At 40.3% G+C, this 23372-nt stretch overlaps 2 protein-coding genes across 3 annotated transcripts in view; one reads left to right on the forward strand and one right to left on the reverse strand.

Annotated features, from left to right (window-relative positions):
• The window catches only part of TTN (titin), a 284068-nt gene that overhangs the window by 250808 nt on the left and 9888 nt on the right, over window positions 1-23372 (forward strand). For both annotated transcript variants that reach the window (XM_058300570.1, XM_058300571.1), the window contains 31 exons: window positions 224-520; window positions 830-1417; window positions 1514-1816; window positions 1931-2227; window positions 3606-3893; window positions 4011-4310; window positions 4571-4873; window positions 4971-5276; window positions 5369-7135; window positions 7432-7725; window positions 8414-8701; window positions 8819-9118; window positions 9214-11280; window positions 11375-11677; window positions 11784-12089; window positions 12192-12482; window positions 12577-12873; window positions 13008-13313; window positions 14184-14489; window positions 14574-14855; window positions 15035-15628; window positions 15750-16037; window positions 16143-16442; window positions 17188-17490; window positions 18806-19108; window positions 19225-19809; window positions 19940-20245; window positions 20356-20655; window positions 21291-21866; window positions 21980-22285; window positions 22651-23244. In XM_058300570.1, coding sequence (XP_058156553.1) covers window positions 224-520; window positions 830-1417; window positions 1514-1816; window positions 1931-2227; window positions 3606-3893; window positions 4011-4310; window positions 4571-4873; window positions 4971-5276; window positions 5369-7135; window positions 7432-7725; window positions 8414-8701; window positions 8819-9118; window positions 9214-11280; window positions 11375-11677; window positions 11784-12089; window positions 12192-12482; window positions 12577-12873; window positions 13008-13313; window positions 14184-14489; window positions 14574-14855; window positions 15035-15628; window positions 15750-16037; window positions 16143-16442; window positions 17188-17490; window positions 18806-19108; window positions 19225-19809; window positions 19940-20245; window positions 20356-20655; window positions 21291-21866; window positions 21980-22285; window positions 22651-23244 — 13944 coding nt within the window. The remainder of the gene's footprint in view (window positions 1-223; window positions 521-829; window positions 1418-1513; window positions 1817-1930; window positions 2228-3605; window positions 3894-4010; window positions 4311-4570; window positions 4874-4970; window positions 5277-5368; window positions 7136-7431; window positions 7726-8413; window positions 8702-8818; window positions 9119-9213; window positions 11281-11374; window positions 11678-11783; window positions 12090-12191; window positions 12483-12576; window positions 12874-13007; window positions 13314-14183; window positions 14490-14573; window positions 14856-15034; window positions 15629-15749; window positions 16038-16142; window positions 16443-17187; window positions 17491-18805; window positions 19109-19224; window positions 19810-19939; window positions 20246-20355; window positions 20656-21290; window positions 21867-21979; window positions 22286-22650; window positions 23245-23372) is intronic.
• The window catches only part of PLEKHA3 (pleckstrin homology domain containing A3), an 83938-nt gene continuing 60749 nt past the window's right edge, over window positions 184-23372 (reverse strand). The window contains exons 8-9 of the transcript XR_009186540.2: window positions 1489-1626; window positions 184-345 (exon numbers count right to left, since the gene is read on the reverse strand). The gene's annotated coding sequence lies outside the window, so the exon portion shown is untranslated. The remainder of the gene's footprint in view (window positions 346-1488; window positions 1627-23372) is intronic.

Below are 23372 nucleotides of genomic sequence, written 5' to 3' on the forward strand. Positions count from 1 at the left end.
TTGATATTTAATTTGAATTTGTATGCTTTGACATGTAATGACACTTAGCCTGGCTTGGAGGTGGGGGGCTTTGGTTGACTCAGAAACCAAATTTGTCACATACAAAATAAGAAAGACTAAAATTGATTGTATTTCCTATATTTAAATTTTTTGACAGTGCATGAAGAAAGCACATGGAAAAAATTGTAATCATCTTCCCTTTCTTTTGATACTTTATTTTTAGAAAAACCAAGCCCACCTGAAAAACTTGGAGTAACAAGTGTATCCAAAGATAGTGTTTCCCTGACCTGGTTGAAACCAGAACACGATGGTGGTAGCAGAGTTGTACATTACGTCGTTGAAGCACTAGAAAAAGGACAGAAACACTGGGTTAAGTGTGCAGTTGTCAAGTCAACTCATCACATTGTTTCTGGTCTGAGGGAGAATTCTGAATACTTCTTCCGGGTATTTGCTGAAAATCAAGCTGGTCTGAGTGACCCAAGAGAGCTTCTGCTTCCTGTTCTTATTAAGGAGCAACTGGGTATGTCAATTGTTACATTGAAGAAAATTTGAAATTATTTGCATTGATAGAGGCTGATTTTTTAAAATCAGTTTTATTGATATATATTAATAAAGCATACAGTTCCTCCAAGTTATACAATCAGTGATATTTGCTCTAACCACAAAGTTGTGCATTCATCACTTCAATAATAATTAGAGCATTTTCATTATTTCAATATTAATAATAATAAACAAAAAAACAAGAAAATTCCTCACCTCTCAATCTCACTATGAGAAGCTAATTTTTAGAAACTCACTTTCACCTTCTTTGTCATACTTTATCTTTCAGAACCACCAGAAATTGATATGAAGAATTTCCCAAGTCACACTGTATATGTCAGAGCTGGTTCAAACCTTAAAGTTGACATTCCAATTTCTGGAAAACCTCTGCCCAAAGTGACCTTATCAAGAGATGGTATCCCACTGAAAGCAACCATGAGATTTAACACTGAAATTACTGCTGAGAACCTCACCATTAATCTCAAAGAAAGTGTAGCTGCTGATGCCGGGAAGTATGAGATCACTGCTGCCAACTCCAGTGGAACAACCAAAGCTTTCATCAACATCGTCGTGCTGGACAGACCTGGTCCTCCAACTGGCCCTGTTGTTATTAGTGATATAACTGAGGAAAGTGTGACTCTCAAATGGGAGCCACCTAAGTATGACGGTGGAAGTCAAGTTACCAATTATATTGTACTCAAGAGAGAAACAAGTACCGCAGTATGGACTGAAGTGTCTGCAACAGTTGCAAGAAGCATAATTAAAGTCATGAAATTGACCACAGGGGAAGAATACCAATTCCGTATCAAGGCAGAAAACCGCTTTGGCATCAGTGATCATATAGACTCGGCTTGTGTGGTTGTCAAACTACCATACAGTAAGTGGTCAAAACTCTTCAAAAATTCCAACTCTGCAATTAACATCAATGTTTTAAATGTATGTGCTAACCTGTGGGGTGTCTTTTTCTTTGTAGCAACACCTGGACCCCCATCTACACCATGGGTCACTCATGTTACTCAAGAAAGCATCACTGTTGGCTGGAATGAACCAGTATCCAATGGAGGCAGTGCAGTCATAGGCTATCACCTGGAAATGAAGGACAGAAACAGTATTTTATGGCAAAAAGTCAATAAATTGGTCATCCGCACAACTCACTTCAAAGTCACTACAATCAGTGCTGGACTCATTTATGAATTCAGGGTATATGCAGAAAATGCTGCTGGTGTTGGAAAACCCAGCCATCCTTCTGAACCAGTCCTGGCCATTGATGCCTGTGGTATGTATTTGTCATGAGGAGAGTTCTAACTACCTAAAAATGCAAATCTTATTTCTTCAAAGCAAAATAGTATAGACATAACTGCCACTAATCTGCTTTCTCTTACTACCATAGAACCCCCGAGAAATGTTCGTATCACTGATATTTCAAAGAACTCTGTCCACCTTGTATGGCAACAACCAGCTTTTGATGGAGGAAGCAAGATTACAGGGTACATTGTTGAGAGACGGGACCTTCCAGATGGCAGATGGACCAAGGCCAGCTTCACCAATGTTATCGAGACTCAATTCACTGTCTCTGGCTTGACTCAGAATTCCCAGTATGAATTCCGTGTCTTTGCTAGGAATGCTGTGGGTTCCATCAGCAATCCATCCGATGTGGCAGGTCCCATTACATGCATTGATTCTTATGGTAAGCATTTTCAGCATTTTGACTCCCGAGAGTAATTTGACACATTTTTCCTTTTTTCCAGTTCTAATCTATAGGATAATTTTTACTATGTACCTTGGTTAGACTTTTGGAAGAAATTATGGACTAGTTAGGAGTCTTCAAAAAATTCATTAACCTCTCCAGGCCTCTTGACTGAATTGTAAAATGAGACATTTGGACTACAGGATATCTAAGGGCTTTCTAACTTTAACCTTTTGTGATTCTTTGTATGAGATAGTGCTTTCACTCTTCCATTTTAAATGATCAGAATCAATCATTAAAACCATGTCATTCCCTAAAGAATAACTCCTCTTAAATCAGTGAAACACTAAAGAGAGACTTTGCTGATCTTAGTATTACCAGCTGGTAACCCTGACAGGGTACTTTTCATGGATTCTCTTCCTTAGTTCTAACAGAATTATGATAGGTCCCAATTTACTGAAGAGGAACTGAGTTGTTTTTTGTTTGTTGTTTTTTTTAGTCCAGCAGTATATTAGTGATAGTGAGGGGATTCAACCCTCAGCAGACAGACTCCAAAACCCTGCTGTCAGTCCAAAATGTGCATATTTCACCATTCAGGGAAATAACCAGGACATTCAACTTAAGAATAGTTTCAAATTTATAATTTCATGAGTTAGTTATCCTGTGAGACATTTTCTAAGGGATCCTGCATTGGACCACTTTAGTGTCTGGGCCAAAGTATCCCACTCCAATGCTCATGCTAATAATCCCAGGGCTGCCCCTTTATGAATCAGGCTTTGTGGACACTGAATCAATATTTGTGAGACTGTGAAGCAAGTCAAATTTAGTTCTGTTTCTCAAAAGTTCTAAGCAGCCTAACAGAAAACCTGTCAAGTGAATGTATAGCTCCATATATAGAAAATTCAGACTTCAAGGGCCCAAACTTGGATATCAGTGAAATGGAAGGAAAAATATAAAAAGAATATAAAGTAGTTAGAGGAAGAGGAATGAGAACCTAGAGAGAAAGGATTTGATAATGTAGCTTCTTCATTGATGTCCTCAATACTTATCTCATTTCACCACTGAAATAAAACACCTAATAGGCTTAAAAATACATTTATAAGGCTCTTAAGTCCATATGCAATTAGTGCAGTGTCACTGGGATAAGATCTTGCTCACAATCTTCCATCCACATCTGGGATAGAAGAGTGGCTTTTGTAAAATTTAAGGTGTTTTTTTTTTAATTCAAGTTTTTAAAATAAAAAGTATTACTAGGATTAGAACTATGTGTTGTATATATTGTTGAATAAGAACCAATGACTTACATGCTTTTGAAATTGTTTTTTTTTTCCTTCATTTTTATGATCCTTTAAATATTTCTCATCTTTTTCCCTTGCAGGTGGACCTGTAATTGATTTGCCTCTAGAATATACAGAAGTTGTCAAATACAGAGCAGGCACATCTGTGAAACTCAGAGCTGGCATTTCTGGCAAACCTGAGCCTACAATTGAGTGGTATAAAGATGATAAAGAGTTACAAACCAATGCACTTGTGTGTGTTGAAAATACAACTGACCTTGCATCTATACTCATCAAAGATGCTAATCGCCTTAATAGTGGAAACTACGAATTAAAACTAAGAAATGCCATGGGCTCAGCCTCAGCTACCATCAGAGTGCAAATCCTTGGTAGGTACTGAATGCAGGCCAACATCATATTTTGCTTGCCTATAGCTTAAGTTTAGTAGTTCTAAGTTAGTTGCCTTTTAAAAGTGCTAAAAAACTGTTTCCTTGTCTCATTCACAGACAAACCAGGACCTCCAGGAGGACCAATTGAATTTAAGACAGTCACCGCTGAAAAGATAACCCTTCTTTGGCAGCCTCCAACAGATGATGGTGGTGCAAAAATCACTCACTACATTGTGGAAAAGCGTGAGACAAGCCGAGTAGTATGGTCTATGGTGTCTGAAAATTTGGAAGAATGCATCATTACAACGACCAAAATTATCAAAGGAAATGAATACATTTTCCGGGTTCGAGCCGTGAACAAATATGGAGTTGGTGATCCCCTGGAATCTGATCCTGTTGTAGCAAAGAATGCATTTGGTGAGACATGTTTTCATTAGAAAACTTAAACACATGAAATTTTTAAAAAATAAGTATGAACTAGTCCTCTAGCCCATGAATATATTTTCTGAGAAAGATTTTTTGTTTCACATCTTCTCTCATTACCACCCATTTTACAAGGTGGAAAGCATAATAAATGATACTAATATTCTTGGATAAATAGGATTTGAAGACTGAGAGGTAGAATTTATCAGTAATGTTGGTTCTTTGAACTCATTTTCCTTTTCCTTTCTAAATAGTTACACCTGGGCCACCAAGTGTACCGGAAGTGACAAAGATTACCAAGAATTCAATGACTGTTGTCTGGAGCAGGCCAACTGTAGATGGTGGTAATGAAATAAAGGGCTATTTCCTTGAAAAACGAGACAAGAAGAGTCTAGGATGGTTTAAAGTACTCAAGGAAACTATCCGCGACACCAGACAGAAAGTGACAGGACTCATGGAAAACAGTGACTATCAATACCGAGTTTGTGCTATAAATGCTGCTGGACAGGGTCCATTTTCTGAACCATCTGACTTCTACAAAGCTGCTGATCCTATTGGTAAGTGCTCTTGAGTGCAGCATCTCCACATGTCTTCTTTTGTATGACCAAACTGTTTGTGACTGTGTAACTGTTATATTGTGAATGGCCATTCCAGATCCTCCAGGTCCACCAGCTAAGATAAGAATTGCAGATTCAACTAAATCATCTATCACTCTTGGCTGGAGTAAGCCTGTCTATGATGGAGGCAGTGCTGTGACTGGATATGTTGTTGAAATGAGACAAGGAGAGGAAGAGGAATGGACTGTTGTCTCTACCAAAGGAGAGGTCAGAACTACAGAATATGTGGTATCTAATCTGAAACCTGGAGTCAATTACTACTTCAGGGTATCTGCTGTAAACTGTGCTGGGCAAGGAGAACCTATAGAAATGACTGAACCTGTCCAAGCTAAAGATATACTTGGTATGTACCTACTGGGATAATTTTTATTTTTTTATTAGGGCATCTCTAGGAAAACATTAAAATTCATGTACATGTCCATTTTCTGTCTACAGAGGAACCAGAGATTGACCTAGATGTGGCTCTCAGAACCTCTATTATAGCTAAAGCCGGTGAAGATGTGCAAATGTTGATTCCCTTTAAAGGCAGGCCTCCACCTACTGTTACATGGAGAAAAGATGAGAAAAATCTTAGCAGTGATGCCAGATACAACATTCAAAACACCGATTCATCGTCATTACTCATCATTCCTCAAGTTACTCGCAATGACACTGGAAAATACATTCTAACAATAGAAAATGGAGTTGGTCAACCAAAGTCTTCAACTGTGAGTGTTAAAGTGCTTGATACACCAGCAGCCTGCCAGAAACTACAGGTTAAACATGTTTCTCGAGGCACAGTCACTCTGCTCTGGGACCCTCCTCTCATTGATGGAGGGTCTCCCGTAATTAATTATGTCATTGAAAAGAGAGATGCTACCAAGAGAACATGGTCTTCCGTGTCACACAAATGTTCCAGTATGTCCTTTAAGATAACAGATTTGTCAGAGAAAATTCCATTCTTCTTCAGAGTTCTTGCAGAAAATGAAATTGGAATTGGGGAACCCTGTGAAACCACACAGCCAGTGAAGGCTGCTGAAGTACCAGCTCCTATTCGAGATCTTTCAGTGAAAGATTCAACAAAGACATCTGTTACCCTGAGCTGGACCAAACCTGACTTTGATGGTGGTAGCATCATCACAGAATACATTGTGGAAAGGAAAGGTAAAGGTGAACAAACATGGTCACATGCTGGCATAAGTAAGACATGTGAAATTGAAGTTGGCCAACTTAAGGAACAGTCCATCCTGGAATTCAGAGTGTCTGCCAAAAATGAGAAAGGACTGAGTGATGCTGTCACCATTGGGCCAGTTACAGTGAAAGAACTTGTCATTACACCTGAGGTCGACTTGTCAGAAATCCCTGGGGCACAAGTCACTGTGAGAATTGGACATAATGTGCATCTTGAATTACCTTATAAAGGAAAACCTAAACCATCTATCAGTTGGCTAAAAGATAGTTTGCCATTGAAAGAAACGGAACATGTCCGTTTCAGTAAGACTGAAAACAAAATAACTTTGGGTATCAAGAATGCCAAGAAGGAGCATGGAGGGAAATATACCATTATTCTTGATAATGCAGTTTGTAGAAGCTCATTTCCCATTACAGTCATCACACTTGGCCCACCATCAAAGCCCAAAGGGCCCATTCAATTTGATGAAGTCAAGGCTGACAGTGTTATCATGTCATGGGATGTACCTGATGATGATGGAGGAGGAGAAATTACTTGTTACAGCATTGAAAAGCGTGAAGCTTCACAAACTAATTGGAAGATGGTGTGTTCCAGTGTTGCCAGGACGACTTTCAAAGTTCCTAATCTAGTAAAAGATGCTGAATACCAGTTTAGAGTTAGGGCAGAAAACAGATATGGAGTCAGTGAACCACTTGTCTCAAATATTATTGTGGCAAAACACCAGTTCAGGATTCCTGGCCCCCCAGGAAAGCCCGTTACATATAATGTGACTTCTGATGGCATGTCACTAACTTGGGATGCTCCAGTTTATGACGGTGGTTCAGAAGTTACAGGATTCCATGTTGAAAAGAAAGAAAGAAATAGCATCCTCTGGCAAAGAGTTAACACATCATCTATATCTGGAAGAGAATACAGAGTTACTGGGCTAATAGAAGGCCTGGATTACCAGTTCCGTGTGTATGCTGAAAATTCTGCTGGCCTAAGTTCACCTAGTGACCCAAGCAAATTTACTTTAGCTGTGTCCCCAGTCGGTAAGTGATTATTATTCAAAGATATTTAATTAAGCAATTGAATGTATTAGTAAAATAGAAAGATTGCTTTCCTTCCATGTATCTTTTCACTAGAGAGCTGGCCAAGTAAAGGGGGTGATTTTAAGTTAATTCATAAAGTAATTTAAAGTTCTTTTTAAAGATTTAATGAAATGAGAAGTTGAAATTAATGGCTAAAATGGGTTTAAAGGATTTATTCATTTTATTTTTCTGCCACTGATGATAAAGTGTTCATTAACGAAATAATGATGCATTTAACTTCTACATAATCTTTTTAGACCCACCTGGTACTCCTGACTACATTGATGTCACCCGGGAAACCATCACACTTAAATGGAACCCACCACTGCGTGACGGAGGCAGTAAGATTGTGGCCTACAGCATTGAGAAACGGCAAGGGAGTGATCACTGGACGAGATGCAACTTTACTGATGTCAGTGAATGTCAGTACACAGTTACAGGACTTAGTCCTGGGGATCGATATGAGTTCAGAATAATTGCAAGAAATGCTGTTGGGACAATAAGCCCTCCCTCACAGTCTTCTGGCATTATTATGACAAGAGATGAAAATGGTAAGCATTTGGGAGCTGATTTTGCAGTGTGACTAAGGGCATTCACGTTTTTAAAAAATACTTTTAAAATGGAAATAGAAACTTCCATTTCATATAGATTACACACACTTGCTGCATGGGTATGTTAGGTCTTATCCTCCTTTTGGATCAAGAGAGGAGAAAACTTAAGTAGCATCAATTATTTTTAGCATTTCTATTATTTCACGCCACTCCAATATAAATAGCATGCAGGTGGGGATGAGTTTTCAGCTTTGTAATTTCAAAGATTTTTAATAATAAAGAAAAAGCTCTCAAGAATAATAGTCCATATTTACTGAAGTTATTGAAATATAACACACATCCAGCAGCATAATCATCACCTTTCTTGGGTCCAGGAGATGGCCTCTTAGAGGACCTTGTTTGAATATGCAACAGTAGTAGGAAGTAGATGATTCACAAATGTTTCATTTCTCTTGTTATAAATGGCCATGCAAGATTAATAACATGACAGATATATAACAAAGGGAATAGCCTAATATGCAAACCAAATTCTCAATTGTCAGTCCTACTTTTAAAATAGCCTTTGGTAAAACAGTATAAGTCATTACCTTCCAGGATTTGTGATTACAATATGGCTCTAACTGAAAGCATGCTTATATATGTCTTTATTAAACCAAACTATTACACAGTATTTCCATTTCTTTTATAGTTTCACCAATAGTAGAGTTTGGTCCTGAATATTTTGATGGTGTCATTATTAAGTCTGGAGAAAGCCTCAGACTTAAAGCTTTGGTACAAGGACGACCAGTACCTCGAATAACTTGGTTCAAAGATGGAGTGGAAATTGAAAAGAGGATGAATATGGAAATAACTGATGTCCTTGGATCCACCAGCCTCTTTGTTAGAGATGCTACTCGAGACCACCGTGGTATATATACAGTAGAAGCAAAAAATGTGTCAGGCACCACAAAAGCAGAAATTACAGTGAAAGTACAAGGTACTTTTAAAATATCTTCTTAACCTTATAATTTATGGGATGTAGATTAGAGAAATGCCTAATTTTATTTTAATGGACAATAAAAATGAAATGCACTCCGGGACCTTTTTCTTACAGACACACCCGGGAAAGTAGTTGGACCAATAAGATTCACCAATATTACTGGTGAGAAGATGACTCTGTGGTGGGATGCTCCACTAAATGATGGATGTGCTCCTGTGACTCACTACATTATTGAAAAACGGGAAACCAGCAGACTTGCTTGGGCATTAATTGAGGATAATTGTGAAGCCCACAGTTACAACGCCACTAAACTAATAAATGGCAATGAATACCAGTTCCGTGTTTCTGCAGTTAACAAGTTTGGTGTTGGTAGGCCACTTGATTCTGACCCAGTGGTTGCTCAAATACAATACAGTAAGTTTCCATTTTTACTAAAGTGGTACCATATCATAAGATTAACTTTCCAAGCACAAGTGTTCAATTTACTTTTTTTTTTCCCCATCTTATAGCTGTTCCTGATGCCCCTGGAACTCCAGAACCAAGCAATGTAACAGGCAATAGCATCACCCTCACATGGGCAAGGCCAGAATCAGATGGTGGCAATGAAATTCAACATTATATCCTTGAAAGGAGAGAGAAGAAAAGTACGCGGTGGGTAAAAGTGATCAGCAAAAGACCAATCGCTGAGACAAGATTCAAAGTCACTGGTCTGACAGAAGGCAATGAATATGAATTCCACGTCATGGCTGAAAATGCTGCAGGAGTAGGACCTGCCAGTGGTATTTCAAGACTAATTAAGTGTAGAGAGCCAGTCAGCCCACCTAGTGCTCCCACTGTGGTCAAAGTGATAGACACATCAAAGACAACTGTGAGCTTAGAGTGGTCCAAGCCAGTTTTTGATGGTGGCATGGAAATAATTGGGTATATTATTGAAATGTGCAAAGCTGACTTAGGAGACTGGCGCAAGGTGAATGCAGAGGCATGTGTGAAAACAAGATACACCGTTACTGATTTACAAGCAGGTGAAGAATACAAATTCCGGGTCAGTGCTATCAATGGTGCTGGAAAAGGTGACAGCTGTGAAGTCACTGGTACAATTAAAGCAGTTGACCGATTAACAGCTCCTGAGTTAGATATCGATGCAAACTTCAAGCAGACTCACATTGTCAGAGCTGGGGCCAGTATTCGCCTCTTCATTGCCTACCTGGGTAGACCTGCTCCTACAGCTGTGTGGAGCAAACCAGACTCTAACCTCAGCATTCGCGCTGACATCCATACAACTGATTCCTTTAGCACTCTCACGGTGGAAAACTGCAACAGAAATGATGCAGGGAAATACACCCTTACTGTGGAAAATAACAGTGGTAGTAAATCAATCACATTCACTGTAAAAGTACTAGACTCTCCAGGCCCACCTGGTCCCATTACCTTCAAGGATGTGACCAGAGGATCTGTTACACTGATGTGGGATGCCCCTCTCCTTGATGGTGGTGCCCGAATCCATCACTATGTGGTAGAGAAGAGAGAAGCAAGCCGACGTAGCTGGCAGGTTGTCAATGAAAAATGCACTCGTCAGATCTTCAAGGTCGGTGACCTGGCAGAAGGCGTTCCATATTATTTCCGTGTTTCTGCAGTAAATGAGTATGGTGTTGGTGAGCCCTATGAAATGCCAGAACCAATTGTAGCCACAGAACAACCTGCTCCACCTAAAAGACTAGATATTGTTGATACAAGCAAATCGTCTGCCGTGTTAGCTTGGCTTAAACCTGACCACGATGGAGGCAGTCGGATCACGGGCTATCTGCTCGAAATGAGACAAAAGGGATCTGACTTTTGGGTTGAAGCTGGTCACACCAAACAGCTGACTTTCACAGTGGAGCGCCTTGTTGAGAACACTGAATATGAATTCCGTGTGAAGGCCAAGAATGATGCTGGCTACAGTGAGCCCAGGGAAGCCTTCTCTTCTGTCATCATCAAGGAGCCTCAGATAGAGCCCACTGCTGATCTCACTGGAATTACTAATCAGCTCATAACTTGCAAAGCAGGAAGCACTTTTACCATTGATGTGCCAATCAGTGGGCGTCCTGCTCCCAAAGTAACATGGAAATTGGAAGAAATGAGGCTCAAGGAGACTGATCGAGTGAGTATCACAACAACGAAAGACAGAACCACCCTGACTATAAAGGACAGCATGAGAGGTGACTCTGGCAGATATTTCTTAACCCTTGAAAATACAGCTGGCGTCAAAACATTCACCATCACAGTTGTGGTCATCGGAAGACCAGGTCCCGTAACTGGCCCCATTGAGATTTCATCTGTCTCAGCTGAATCATGTGTCCTGTCATGGGCTGAGCCTGAAGATGATGGAGGCACTGAAATTACTAATTACATAGTTGAAAAGCGTGAGTCAGGCAAAACAGCTTGGCAGCTTGTCAATTCCAGTGTCAAGCGCACCCAGATTAAAGTCACTCATCTCACAAAATACATGGAATATTCTTTCCGTGTCAGTTCAGAGAACAGATTTGGTGTCAGCAAGCCTCTAGAATCAGCACCAATAGTTGCCGAGCATTCCTTTGGTAAGAGAAAAATCATATTGGAAGTCTGTTATTAAACATTTCCCCTGAATTACACAAAACCGTGTTAATATGTTATATCTTTGTTTATATTTAGTCCCACCAAGTGCTCCTACCAGACCTGAAGTCTACTATGTGTCAGCCAGTGCCATGTCTATTCGTTGGGAAGAACCCTACCATGATGGCGGTAGTAAAATCATTGGCTACTGGGTTGAGAAGAAAGAACGAAACACCATTCTTTGGGTGAAAGAAAACAAAGTGCCATGCTTAGAGTGCAACTACAAAGTGACTGGCTTGGTAGAAGGCCTGGAATACCAGTTCAGAACTTACGCGCTCAACGCTGCAGGTGTTAGCAAAGCCAGTGAAGCTTCAAGACCTATAATGGCTCAAAACCCAGTTGGTAAGTATCAGAACTTAAGGCAATGCTTGTTTGCTATTGTTATTTTGGGGTTTGAGAATTATTCAGAGTTCTGTTTCTTAAACCTTATTTTTTGCATTCTTTCCAGATGCACCAGGACGACCAGAGGTGACAGATGTCACAAGATCAACAGTGTCACTGATTTGGTCTGCCCCAGTATATGATGGAGGCAGCAAGGTGGTGGGCTATATCATAGAAAGGAAGCCAGTCAGTGAAGTAGGAGATGGTCGCTGGTTGAAGTGCAACTATACCATCGTGTCTGACAATTTCTTCACCGTGACTGCTCTCAGTGAAGGAGACACTTATGAATTCCGTGTGCTGGCCAAGAATGCAGCAGGTGTAATTAGCAAAGGGTCAGAATCCACAGGCCCTGTCACTTGCCGAGATGAATACGGTAAGAAGAGTCAGGGTTCTCCTTCTAAATGATCACAATTTATGTGAAAATGTGAAAATGAATGGAGGGATATTCATTCACATCTGTTTTGCCTATTAACAGCTCCACCCAAAGCCGAACTGGATGCCAGATTACAAGGTGATCTGGTTACCATCAGAGCAGGCTCTGACCTTGTTCTTGATGCAGCAGTTGGTGGGAAACCTGAACCCAAAATTATCTGGACCAAAGGAGACAAGGAACTAGATCTCTGTGAAAAAGTCTCTTTGCAGTATACTGGCAAACGAGCAATTGCTGTGATCAAGTTCTGTGACAGAAGTGACAGTGGAAAATACACCTTAACAGTGAAGAATGCCAGTGGGACCAAGGCTGTGTCTGTCATGGTCAAAGTACTTGGTAAGAGTGTCAAATGTTCTTTCATCTTATAGCACATACATGTTGTGGGGGGAAGGGAGATGATCATCACTGCTTGCCATTACACCTGTTTCAGATTCCCCTGGCCCATGTGGAAAGCTCACTGTCAGCAGAGTAACAGAGGAAAAGTGTACATTAGCATGGAGCCTTCCTCAGGAAGATGGAGGAGCAGAAATAAGTCACTACATTGTGGAAAGACGCGAAACTAGCAGGCTCAACTGGGTGATTGTTGAAGGCGAATGCCCAACCCTATCCTATGTGGTTACCAGACTCATCAAGAAAAATGAATATATATTCCGAGTGAGGGCAGTAAACAAATATGGCCCAGGTGTGCCTGTTGAATCAGAGCCAATTGTTGCCAGAAACTCATTCAGTAAGTATTAACACTTTTAAATTATTTGGTAGTTGAAATGTGATGGGATCAGAGAGAGGGAGGAGAAGGGTGGCCATGTCAATAGTGAATTTGTGCAATTCTAATCATCCTCATTTTTATAAAAATATAAACAGCTATTCCATCACAACCTGGCATACCTGAAGAAGTAAGTGCTGGCAAAGAGCATATCATCATTCAGTGGACAAAACCTGAATCCGATGGTGGCAATGAGATCAGCAACTACCTAGTAGACAAACGTGAGAAAAAGAGCCTGCGCTGGACCCGTGTCAACAAAGACTATGTAGTATATGATACCAGGCTGAAGGTGACCAGCCTCATGGAAGGGTGTGATTACCAGTTCCGAGTGACTGCAGTGAATGCTGCTGGTAACAGTGAACCCAGTGAAGCTTCCAACTTCATCTCATGCAGAGAACCATCATGTGAGTTCCCAGAATCATACATAATCATACATAAATGGAGTTCCCATCAAACCTGTACTACAAATAGTTTGCCAACATGCCAAGAACTTGTGGAAGTTATCAGTGGTCTAGAAAAGTGTATGCTTGTTTCAGTGATCTTAAATACAGTTTAATTCTGAGAACATTTCAATTACAACTTCTGTTGATAAGTTAGCATTGAGCACTGCTGAAAATTGTTGTATTCTATAATCTTTGAAAAAATGTATTACCTATATGAAGGGGAATACTTTATGTATCTTTCTAAGAATGGAAAAGAATGCATTGTACTTATAACTACTACTGAAAATCAAAAAGGCAGGACCATAAAGTTTCTAGTTATTTTAATAAATAACTAACAAAAAAATAATTATCACAAGAACTTCAAAAATAAGTGACAAATCCTTTAACAGAGTTTGAGCCCAAGAACTAAAAGGGAATGAATGATTGGGCCTGAATAGGGGAAGTTGAGAAAACTGATTTCTGTACACATTAGAAATGTAGAAGCCATAAATGATGTTGAAAGATAACTAAAGAAAAGTCCCTGAGAATGGGTGTTTTTAGCAATAAGCTTAGCTAGAAGGGGAAGAAACACAGAGTAGCTAGCCAAAAGTAGTGGGAAAGAAACATCTACCTTTCTAAAGCAGTTTAATTCTTATAATAATAATAATAGTGATAATACAGATAACGGTGCTGTTCTTTAATATCAGAAGAGCCCAGTTACAAATGCTATCTTACATTAGTAAATGTGGGCAAAAGCAATAATGTCTTTGTGAGTCTTGGAAACCAGAAATACAAATCTCAAAGATTCCTCCTTTGTGTAATAATCTGCATCCCCCTTTTTAAATTCCACAGACACCCCTGGACCACCTTCTGCTCCAAGAGTTGTGGATACCACCAAGCGCAGCATTAGTTTGGCATGGACCAAGCCTGCATATGATGGTGGTACAGACATCATAGGGTATGTTCTTGAAATGCAAGAAAAGGACACTGATCAGTGGTACCGAGTGCATACCAATGCCACAATAAGAAATACTGAATTCACTGTGCCAGACCTCAAAATGGGCCAGAAATACTCCTTCAGAGTTGCTGCTGTGAACGTGAAGGGTATGAGCGAATACAGCGAATCAACTGCTGAAATTGAGCCCGTGGAAAGACTAGGTATTTATAACATAACTTTCAAGTATATTATTTTCTCATCACAGCTGTTCATGAATTGATCAAGTTTTGACATTTACTTTCCAGAAATACCAGACCTCGAGCTTGCAGATGATCTAAAGAAGACTGTGACCATCAGGGCTGGAGCCTCGTTGCGCCTAATGGTGTCTGTATCTGGGAGACCACCTCCTGTCATCACATGGAGCAAGAAGGGTATTGACCTTGCAAACCGGGCAATTATTGACACCACAGAGAGCTACACTTTACTTATCGTGGACAAAGTTAATCGATACGATGCTGGAAAATATACAATTGAAGCTGAAAATCAATCTGGCAAGAAGTCAGCAACAGTCCTTGTTAAAGTATATGGTAAGCATTTTTCTTAAAACTATGTCATGAGTAGACTCTCTAAAAATATGGTGACCTATAGCTGATAACCGCCCTGAAGGTAAAGCTCTAGAGAAGGACTGTTTGATAATTTTTGTGCAGCAAAGTATAACCATCAGACAAATAGAAAATATGGATTTTTAAATTTGTATTTTGTTTAGATACTCCTGGCCCCTGTCCTTCAGTGAAAGTCAAGGAGGTATCAAGAGATTCTGTGACCATTACTTGGGAAATCCCCACAATTGATGGTGGGGCTCCAGTCAGCAATTACATTATTGAGAAACGTGAAGCTGCCATGAGAGCATTTAAAACAGTAACAACCAAATGTAGCAAGACACTCTACCGAATTTCCGGACTTGTAGAAGGAACCATGTATTATTTCAGAGTGTTACCAGAAAATATTTATGGCATTGGAGAGCCCTGTGAAACCTCTGATGCAGTTTTGGTCTCAGAAGTGCCTTTGGTGCCTACAAAGCTGGAAGTGGTCGATGTTACCAAATCGACTGTTTCCCTTGCCTGGGAAAAACCACTCTACGATGGTGGAAGCCGACTCACTGGGTATGTTCTCGAGGCCTGCAAAGCTGGCACAGAGAGATGGATGAAGGTTGTCACCTTAAAACCCACAGTCCTGGAACACACTGTTATTTCATTAAATGAAGGCGAACAGTACTCTTTTAGAGTAAGGGCACAAAATGAGAAAGGTGTGTCAGAACCAAGAGAGATTGTCACAGCTGTGACTGTACAAGACTTAAGAGGTACGTTATCAAAGAACCAAAAAATAATAAAAATAAATTCAAATAGAGAACATTCAGCATTCACAACACTTAATCATTATAAATAATGCTCAAGAATAAATGCCTAATTTCTTTTTCACAGTGTTGCCAACAATTGATCTTTCTACAATGCCTCAAAAGACCATCCATGTCCCAGCTGGCAGACCAGTAGAGCTGGTGATACCAATTGCTGGCCGTCCACCTCCTGCTGCTTCCTGGTTCTTTGCTGGTTCTAAACTGAGAGAATCAGAGCGTGTCACAGTTGAAACTCATACTAAAGTAGCTAAATTAACCATCCGTGAAACCACTATAAGAGATACTGGAGAATATACACTTGAATTGAAGAATGTAACTGGAACTACTTCAGAGACCATTAAAGTTATCATTCTAGGTAAGGATGTGTGACAAAGATGCACCCAAGTCATTGATGATGTTCAGCCACCCAATTTTGATTTGAAGTGAAAATTTATTTCCTGAATTTCTTTTTCTTTCATAGACAAGCCTGGTCCCCCAACTGGGCCTATCAAGATTGACGAAATTGATGCTACTTCAGTTACCATTTCCTGGGAACCACCTGAGCTGGATGGTGGTGCTCCACTGAGTGGTTATGTGGTAGAACAACGTGATGCTCATCGTCCAGGATGGCTGCCAGTTTCTGAATCAGTGACTAGACCAACATTTAAGTTTACCAGACTCACTGAAGGAAACGAGTATGTGTTCCGTGTGGCTGCAACAAACCGCTTCGGGATTGGCTCTTACTTGCAGTCTGAGGTCATAGAATGTCGCAGCAGCATCAGTAAGTCCTTGGACTCTTCCACTACTCTCCCGATCTCTGATTCCATGTCAACAAAAATTAGGAATTTGCATGAGAACCCCATTTGGAATGAGATCTCATTCATGGTCAAGGGCCTTACCGTTGGGCCCCCTGGGGAACTGATGTGTGGGGTAATCAATCAGAAAAGCAAATAGCTGGGGCCCTTCCCCAAAACATTAGCAAGGGGAGGAATAATTAATAGCTTAAAAAATAACCACAGAAGCCAAATCTCTCTCTGCCTGGAGCGACCTCGCCTACACCTGCAGATGTGTAATCGTTATTTTCTCCTGATATCTGTTCTCTTCTCCCATTTTTTCAATGAACTGTTGGCCTAACTAAAAAATAAATAGAAAAAAATTTGGCATTTGTTTGTAATATGCCTAACATAAATAAAAACTGGTCACAAAATTAATCCAGGGTCTTTCTAAGGCTTCTAAGAAATGTGTGTGTGTGTATATGTCATCACTTTTATGAAAGAAGGGGAGAAGGGAGAGGAGAGAGAAGGGAAGAAGAAAGGGGAAAAAGGATGCATGCTTAATAGGTGTTATAGAATTAGAAGAAAATGAAAAATGGCAAGAAAAGTGCAAAAGTGAAAACACTAGAAATACAAGTCACAAGTGTCTTGAAATACCAACTCGAAGGTTAAGACACACTTATACACAAATGCAGGAGTCTTTATTTTAATTTATTCTTATTCTGTATTGTGTTTACCTTTGTCTTGCTGCAGGTATTCCTGGACCTCCTGAAACATTACAGATATTTGATGTCTCCCGTGATGGCATGACACTTACTTGGTATCCACCAGAAGATGATGGTGGCTCCCAAGTGACTGGATACATTGTGGAGCGCAAAGAAGTGAGAGCAGATCGATGGGTCCGTGTAAATAAAGTACCAGTGACAATGACACGGTACCGCTCCACTGGCCTTATTGAAGGCTTAGAATATGAACACCGCGTAACAGCCATTAATGCCAGAGGGACTGGTAAACCAAGTCGTCCTTCCAAACCCACTGTGGCCATGGATCCAATTGGTAAATAAGTTTTGTTTAAGTCAGGTTCAAGTATAATATACATATAATTTTGAAAAATATTTACTGTTGTGTAACCACCACAATATTCAATTTGTAGAATATTTCCATGACCCCAAAAAGCTCCTTTGCATTCATATGTAGTCATGACCCTTCCTCCACCCCAGCTCCTAGCAACCAGTGGTAAATAACTTTTTTGTTGTTGTTTTGTTTTGTTTTTAGGAGGTATTGGGGATTGAACCCAGGACCTCATACATGGGAAGCAGGCACTCAACCACTGAGCTACTCCCCAGTGAGAGTTGGCTTTTTTGTTTGTTTTTCAGAGGAACCAGGGATCAAACCTGGGACCTCATACAAGGGAAGCAGGCACTCAACCACTTGAGCTACATCTGCTCCCCAATAAGTTTTTTTCTAACATACATTTATTTCTTTCTATCCTCTTCCCCTACCCCAGTTGTCTGCTCTCTGTGTCCAAACTATGTGTTCTTCTGTGTCCACTTATATTCTTGTCAGTGGCACCAGGAATCTGTGTCTCTTTTTGTTGTGTCATCTTGCTGCGTCAGCTCTCCATGTGTGCGGCCCCACTCCTGGGCAGCCTGCACTTATATCACATAGGGCGGCTCTCCTTACGGGGCGGATTCCTTGTGCATGGGGCTCCCCTGTGCAGGGGACACCCATGTATGGCAGGGCACTCCTTGCATGCATCAGCACTGCATGTGTTCGGCACCACTCCTGGGCAGGCTGCACTTCCTTCACGTGGGGCAGCTCTCCTTGCAGGGCGCACTCCGTGCGCATGGGGCTCCCCTACACGGGGAACATCCCTGCATGGCACAGCACTCCTTGTACACATCAGCACAGTGTGTGGGTCAGCTCACCACACAGGTCAAGAGGCCCTGTGTTTGAACTTTGGAACTCCCATGTGGTAGGCGGATGCTCTATCCATTTAGCCAAATCCGCTTCCCCCAGTAAGTTTTTGTATACTTCCCTTGAGTCAATTTCCTATTCTTTAATATGGGAATAATGCTATATGCCCTACATCGTGGTTAAATTTTTAAAAGATGTTAATGTTTCTGAAAGCATTTTTAAATTGCTGATAAATATAAGATAGTAGTAGTGGTCACAAATAAAGCACATTTAAGGCAGATAAAAAAGTGCTTTCAATATTTTTAACTGATAAAACGAAAGAAATTTTCACAAAATAAATATTTTCATGCTACCATTCCACATTTCAACAATTCACTGGATTTGTGAGGTGACATAATTCATTACCAACTTTGCAGGAATTTCAACAAGTATATGGTCTTATTCTTATTCCCAGCTCCACCAGGAAAACCACAAAACCCAAGAGTCACTGATACAACAAGAACATCAGTCTCCCTGGCTTGGAGTGTCCCAGAAGATGAAGGAGGATCTAAAGTCACAGGCTACTTGATTGAAATGCAAAAAGTAGATCAACACGAATGGACCAAATGTAACACCACCCCTACCAAGATTCGGGAATATACGCTAACACACCTACCTCAGGGTGCTGAATATAGATTCCGCGTGCTAGCTTGTAATGCTGGTGGACCTGGGGAGCCCGCTGAGGTACCAGGAACAGTGAAAGTCACTGAAATGCTTGGTAAGACAGATGATTATTTGCTTTCTTCTGTAACTGCCTTAAGATTTATTTCCTACCCCTAATCCCCACCCCCCAAAAAAACCCAATTCTAAATGTCCTCCTACATTTTTCCCCAGAATATCCTGATTATGAACTTGATGAAAGATACCAGGAAGGTATCTTTGTAAGACAAGGTGGAGTCATCAGACTTACCATCCCAATCAAAGGAAAACCATTCCCAATATGTAAATGGACCAAGGAAGGCCAAGATATTAGTAAGCGTGCCATGATTGCAACTTCTGAAACACACACTGAGCTTGTGATCAAAGAAGCAGATAGGGATGATTCTGGCACTTACGACCTGGTTCTGGAAAACAAATGTGGCAAGAAGACTGTTTACATCAAAGTAAAAGTGATTGGAAGTCCCAACACTCCAGAAGGGCCACTTGAATATGACGACATACAGGCTCGCTCTGTAAGGGTCAGCTGGAGACCACCTTCTGATGATGGTGGTGCTGACATCATAGGCTACATTCTTGAGAGACGAGAAGTGCCTAAAGCCGCCTGGTATACCATTGACTCCAGAGTCCGAGGTACATCTCTGGTGGTTAAAGGTCTCAAGGAAAATGTGGAGTATCATTTCCGTGTTTCAGCTGAAAACCAGTTTGGCACCAGCAAACCCTTAAAATCTGAGGAACCAGTCATACCAAAAACACCACTGAGTAAGTGCTCATTCAACCAAAAAAACTCAGATTCTTTCCATTATTCTTTTAGTTTTAAATGAAAGGCAACAATTTCTAAGATTTGGAACTGTCCTCCAACACTTGTATGTTTTCCATTTGATATTCACAGATCCTCCAGAGCCTCCAAGCAACCCTCCAGAAGTGCTCGATGTGACCAAAAGTTCTGTTAGCTTGTCTTGGTCCCGTCCCAAAGATGATGGTGGTTCTCGTGTCACGGGCTACTACATTGAACGCAAGGAGACATCAACTGACAAGTGGGTCAGACACAACAAGACTCAGATTACCACCACAATGTACACTGTCACCGGGCTTGTTCCTGATGCTGAATATCAATTCCGCATCATTGCACAGAATGATGTGGGCCTAAGTGAGACCAGCCCTGCTTCAGAACCAGTTGTTTGCAAAGATCCATTTGGTAAGAAAAGAGTTTCTGAAGGGGTTAAAATCAAAGAGGCAAGCTATCTTTGATCTTTTTATTTCAGCAGTAAAGCTGATTCCCTTTTCAAATGTTTTACAATATTTCAGATAAACCAAGCCAACCTGGAGAACTTGAGATTCTTTCAATATCCAAAGACAGTGTTACTTTACAGTGGGAGAAACCTGAATGTGATGGTGGCAAAGAAATCCTTGGATACTGGGTTGAATACAGACAGTCTGGAGATAGTACCTGGAAGAAGAGCAATAAGGACCGTATTAAGGACAAGCAATTCACAATAGGGGGGCTGCTGGAAGCTACTGAATACGAATTCAGGGTTTTTGCTGAGAATGAAACTGGGCTTAGTAGACCTCGAAGAACTGCCATGTCCATAAAGACAAAGCTAACAAGTAAGTCACCATTAGTTCTCTGCCGATTATTTATAACATACCGATGCTAATTCTTCCTCTACACTAAGACCATTTCCAGCAGTTTTGCTAGAGAGTGTTTGGAAAGAAAAGAAATCACTTACTTTGGCATATGCACACACCAGGAATAGTTGATAAGTTCTATGGGAAGCCATTCCAAGCACATAACCTTAGCAGGAGAGGTTAGGTGCAATAACTGGAGAACATTCCTGGAGCAATTTTACCCTCTAAAATGGCTTTTGTTTACCTCCTAACAAGAGCTGCTGAGTCAACAAATGAACCCTATTTCACTGAGCCTAACTAAGTAAGGGCAATCAGTATACTACAAATTTACAGTGAGAACTCACAATTTACCCAAATCCTATATATTATTAATACCCTACCAATCATAAAGAAAAAATCACTCTACATAAGGATGTGCACCAGGAATCCCCATTTTCTATGAGACCCTGGGAAAATCACAGTAAAAGGTTTTTAAGAATTAGATTCATATGTTTATCATGTATCTTTAAAAAACTGTTAATCAATAGGATAAATCCATTCCTATATGTAAGAAAAGAGGATTATATATTCAGTAGTAACAAATACGCATTTAATATTATCTGTATATCTTTCAGCTGGAGAGGCACCAGGAGTACGCAAAGAAATGAAGGATGTTACCACCAAATTGGGTGAAGCTGCTCAACTCTCATGCCAGATTGTTGGAAGACCTCTTCCTGACATTAAATGGTACCGATTTGGTAAGGAGCTCATACAAAGCCGGAAATACAAAATGTCATCAGATGGACGCACGCATACTCTGACAGTAATGACAGAGGAACAAGAAGATGAAGGTGTCTATACCTGCACAGCTACCAATGAGGTTGGAGAAGTAGAAACCAGCAGTAAGCTTCTCCTGCAAGCAACACCACAGTTTCATCCTGGTTACCCATTGAAAGAGAAATATTATGGTGCTGTAGGTTCAACACTTCGACTTCATGTTATGTATATCGGTCGTCCGGTACCCACCATCACTTGGTTCCATGGCCAGAAACTTTTGCAAAACTCAGAAAACATTACCATAGAAAACACTGAGCACTATACACATCTTGTCATGAAGAATGTCCAACGTAAAACCCATGCTGGGAAATACAAAGTTCAGCTCAGCAATATTTTTGGAACAGTTGACACCATCCTTAATGTGGAAATACAAGGTATGTGCTTTTTTCATTTTTGGTGCTTTATATTAAAAAAAAAAAAAAAACTCAGGCAGCACACTATGGAAACAATTACAATGTTATTTCCACCATCCACCCACCCCCAACAGATAAACCAGACAAACCTTCAGGATCAATTGTGATTGAAGCTCTATTGAAGAACTCTGTGGTGATTAGCTGGAAACCACCTGAAGATGATGGCGGCTCCTGGATCACAAATTATGTGGTAGAGAAATGTGAGGCCAAGGAAGGGGCTGAATGGCAGCTGGTCTCTTCAGCCATCTCAGTGACAACTTGTAGAATTGTGAACCTCATAGAAAATGCTGGGTACTATTTTCGGGTTTCAGCTCAGAATACCTTCGGCATCAGCGACCCTCTAGAAATCTCATCAGTTGTAATCATTAAGAGTCCATTTGGTGAGTGCAACCCAATTTCTATATATTCAATTGCCAAAATCCTGTCTTTATATGAAACTCTTTAACAGAAATAAATTTTAGAAAGGAAATAGCAAAGACTCAGGTAAAGTTAAAGTACCTTATCTCTCACTTTAATTGAATTTTTGCTTATTGAAGAGGGATGAAATATATTCCCTATCGCCTTTCTTTAAAAAAGAAAAAAAACTTTTTTTGCTATGTTTCTTAGCATAAAATAACCAATTTCATTTTTCTGGAATAGATATTTTTAATATAATTTTAGGGTCATAATTTTTTTTTTAATAAAACTTTATATAAAGTTGTCTGTTTCACCTCATTACTCAAATCTTTTTTTTTTTCTTTAATAGAAAAGCCAAGTGCTCCTGGAAAACCAACTATTACTGCTCTTACAAAGGATTCTTGTGTTGTGGCTTGGAAGCCACCTCCCAGTGATGGAGGTGCAAAGATTAGGAATTACTACCTTGAGAAGCGTGAGAAGAAGCAGAATAAATGGATTGCTGTGACAACAGAAGAAATTCGAGAAACCGTCTTTTCAGTACAAAACCTTATTGAAGGTCTTGAATATGAGTTCCGTGTGAAATGTGAAAACCTAGGTGGGGAAAGTGAATGGAGTGAAATATCAGAACCTGTCACTCCTAAATCTGATGTTCCAATTCAGGCACCACACTTTAAAGAGGAACTGAGAAATCTAAATGTCAGGTACCAGAGCAACGCGACTTTGGTCTGCAAAGTGACTGGTCACCCGAAACCTGTTGTGAAATGGTTCAGACAAGGCAAAGAAATCATTGCAGATGGATTAAAGTACAGGATTCAAGAATTTAAGGGCGGCTACCACCAACTCATCATTGCAAGTGTCACAGATGATGATGCCACAGTTTACCAAGTCAGAGCTACCAACCAAGGGGGATCTGTGTCTGGCACTGCATCCTTAGAAGTGGAAGGTAAAAACTAATCAGTAAACATGAGTTTGGTACTGGAATACATATTACTAATTGGGGGCGGGAAGAAGGGGATGCACTTAAATAGACCTTTTTGGTGTTGCTAAACTGTATTTTTTCTTCTTTTATTC

The sequence above is a fragment of the Dasypus novemcinctus genome, chromosome 7, assembly GCF_030445035.2.
Source record: "Dasypus novemcinctus isolate mDasNov1 chromosome 7, mDasNov1.1.hap2, whole genome shotgun sequence".
NCBI lineage: Eukaryota > Metazoa > Chordata > Mammalia > Cingulata > Dasypodidae > Dasypus > Dasypus novemcinctus.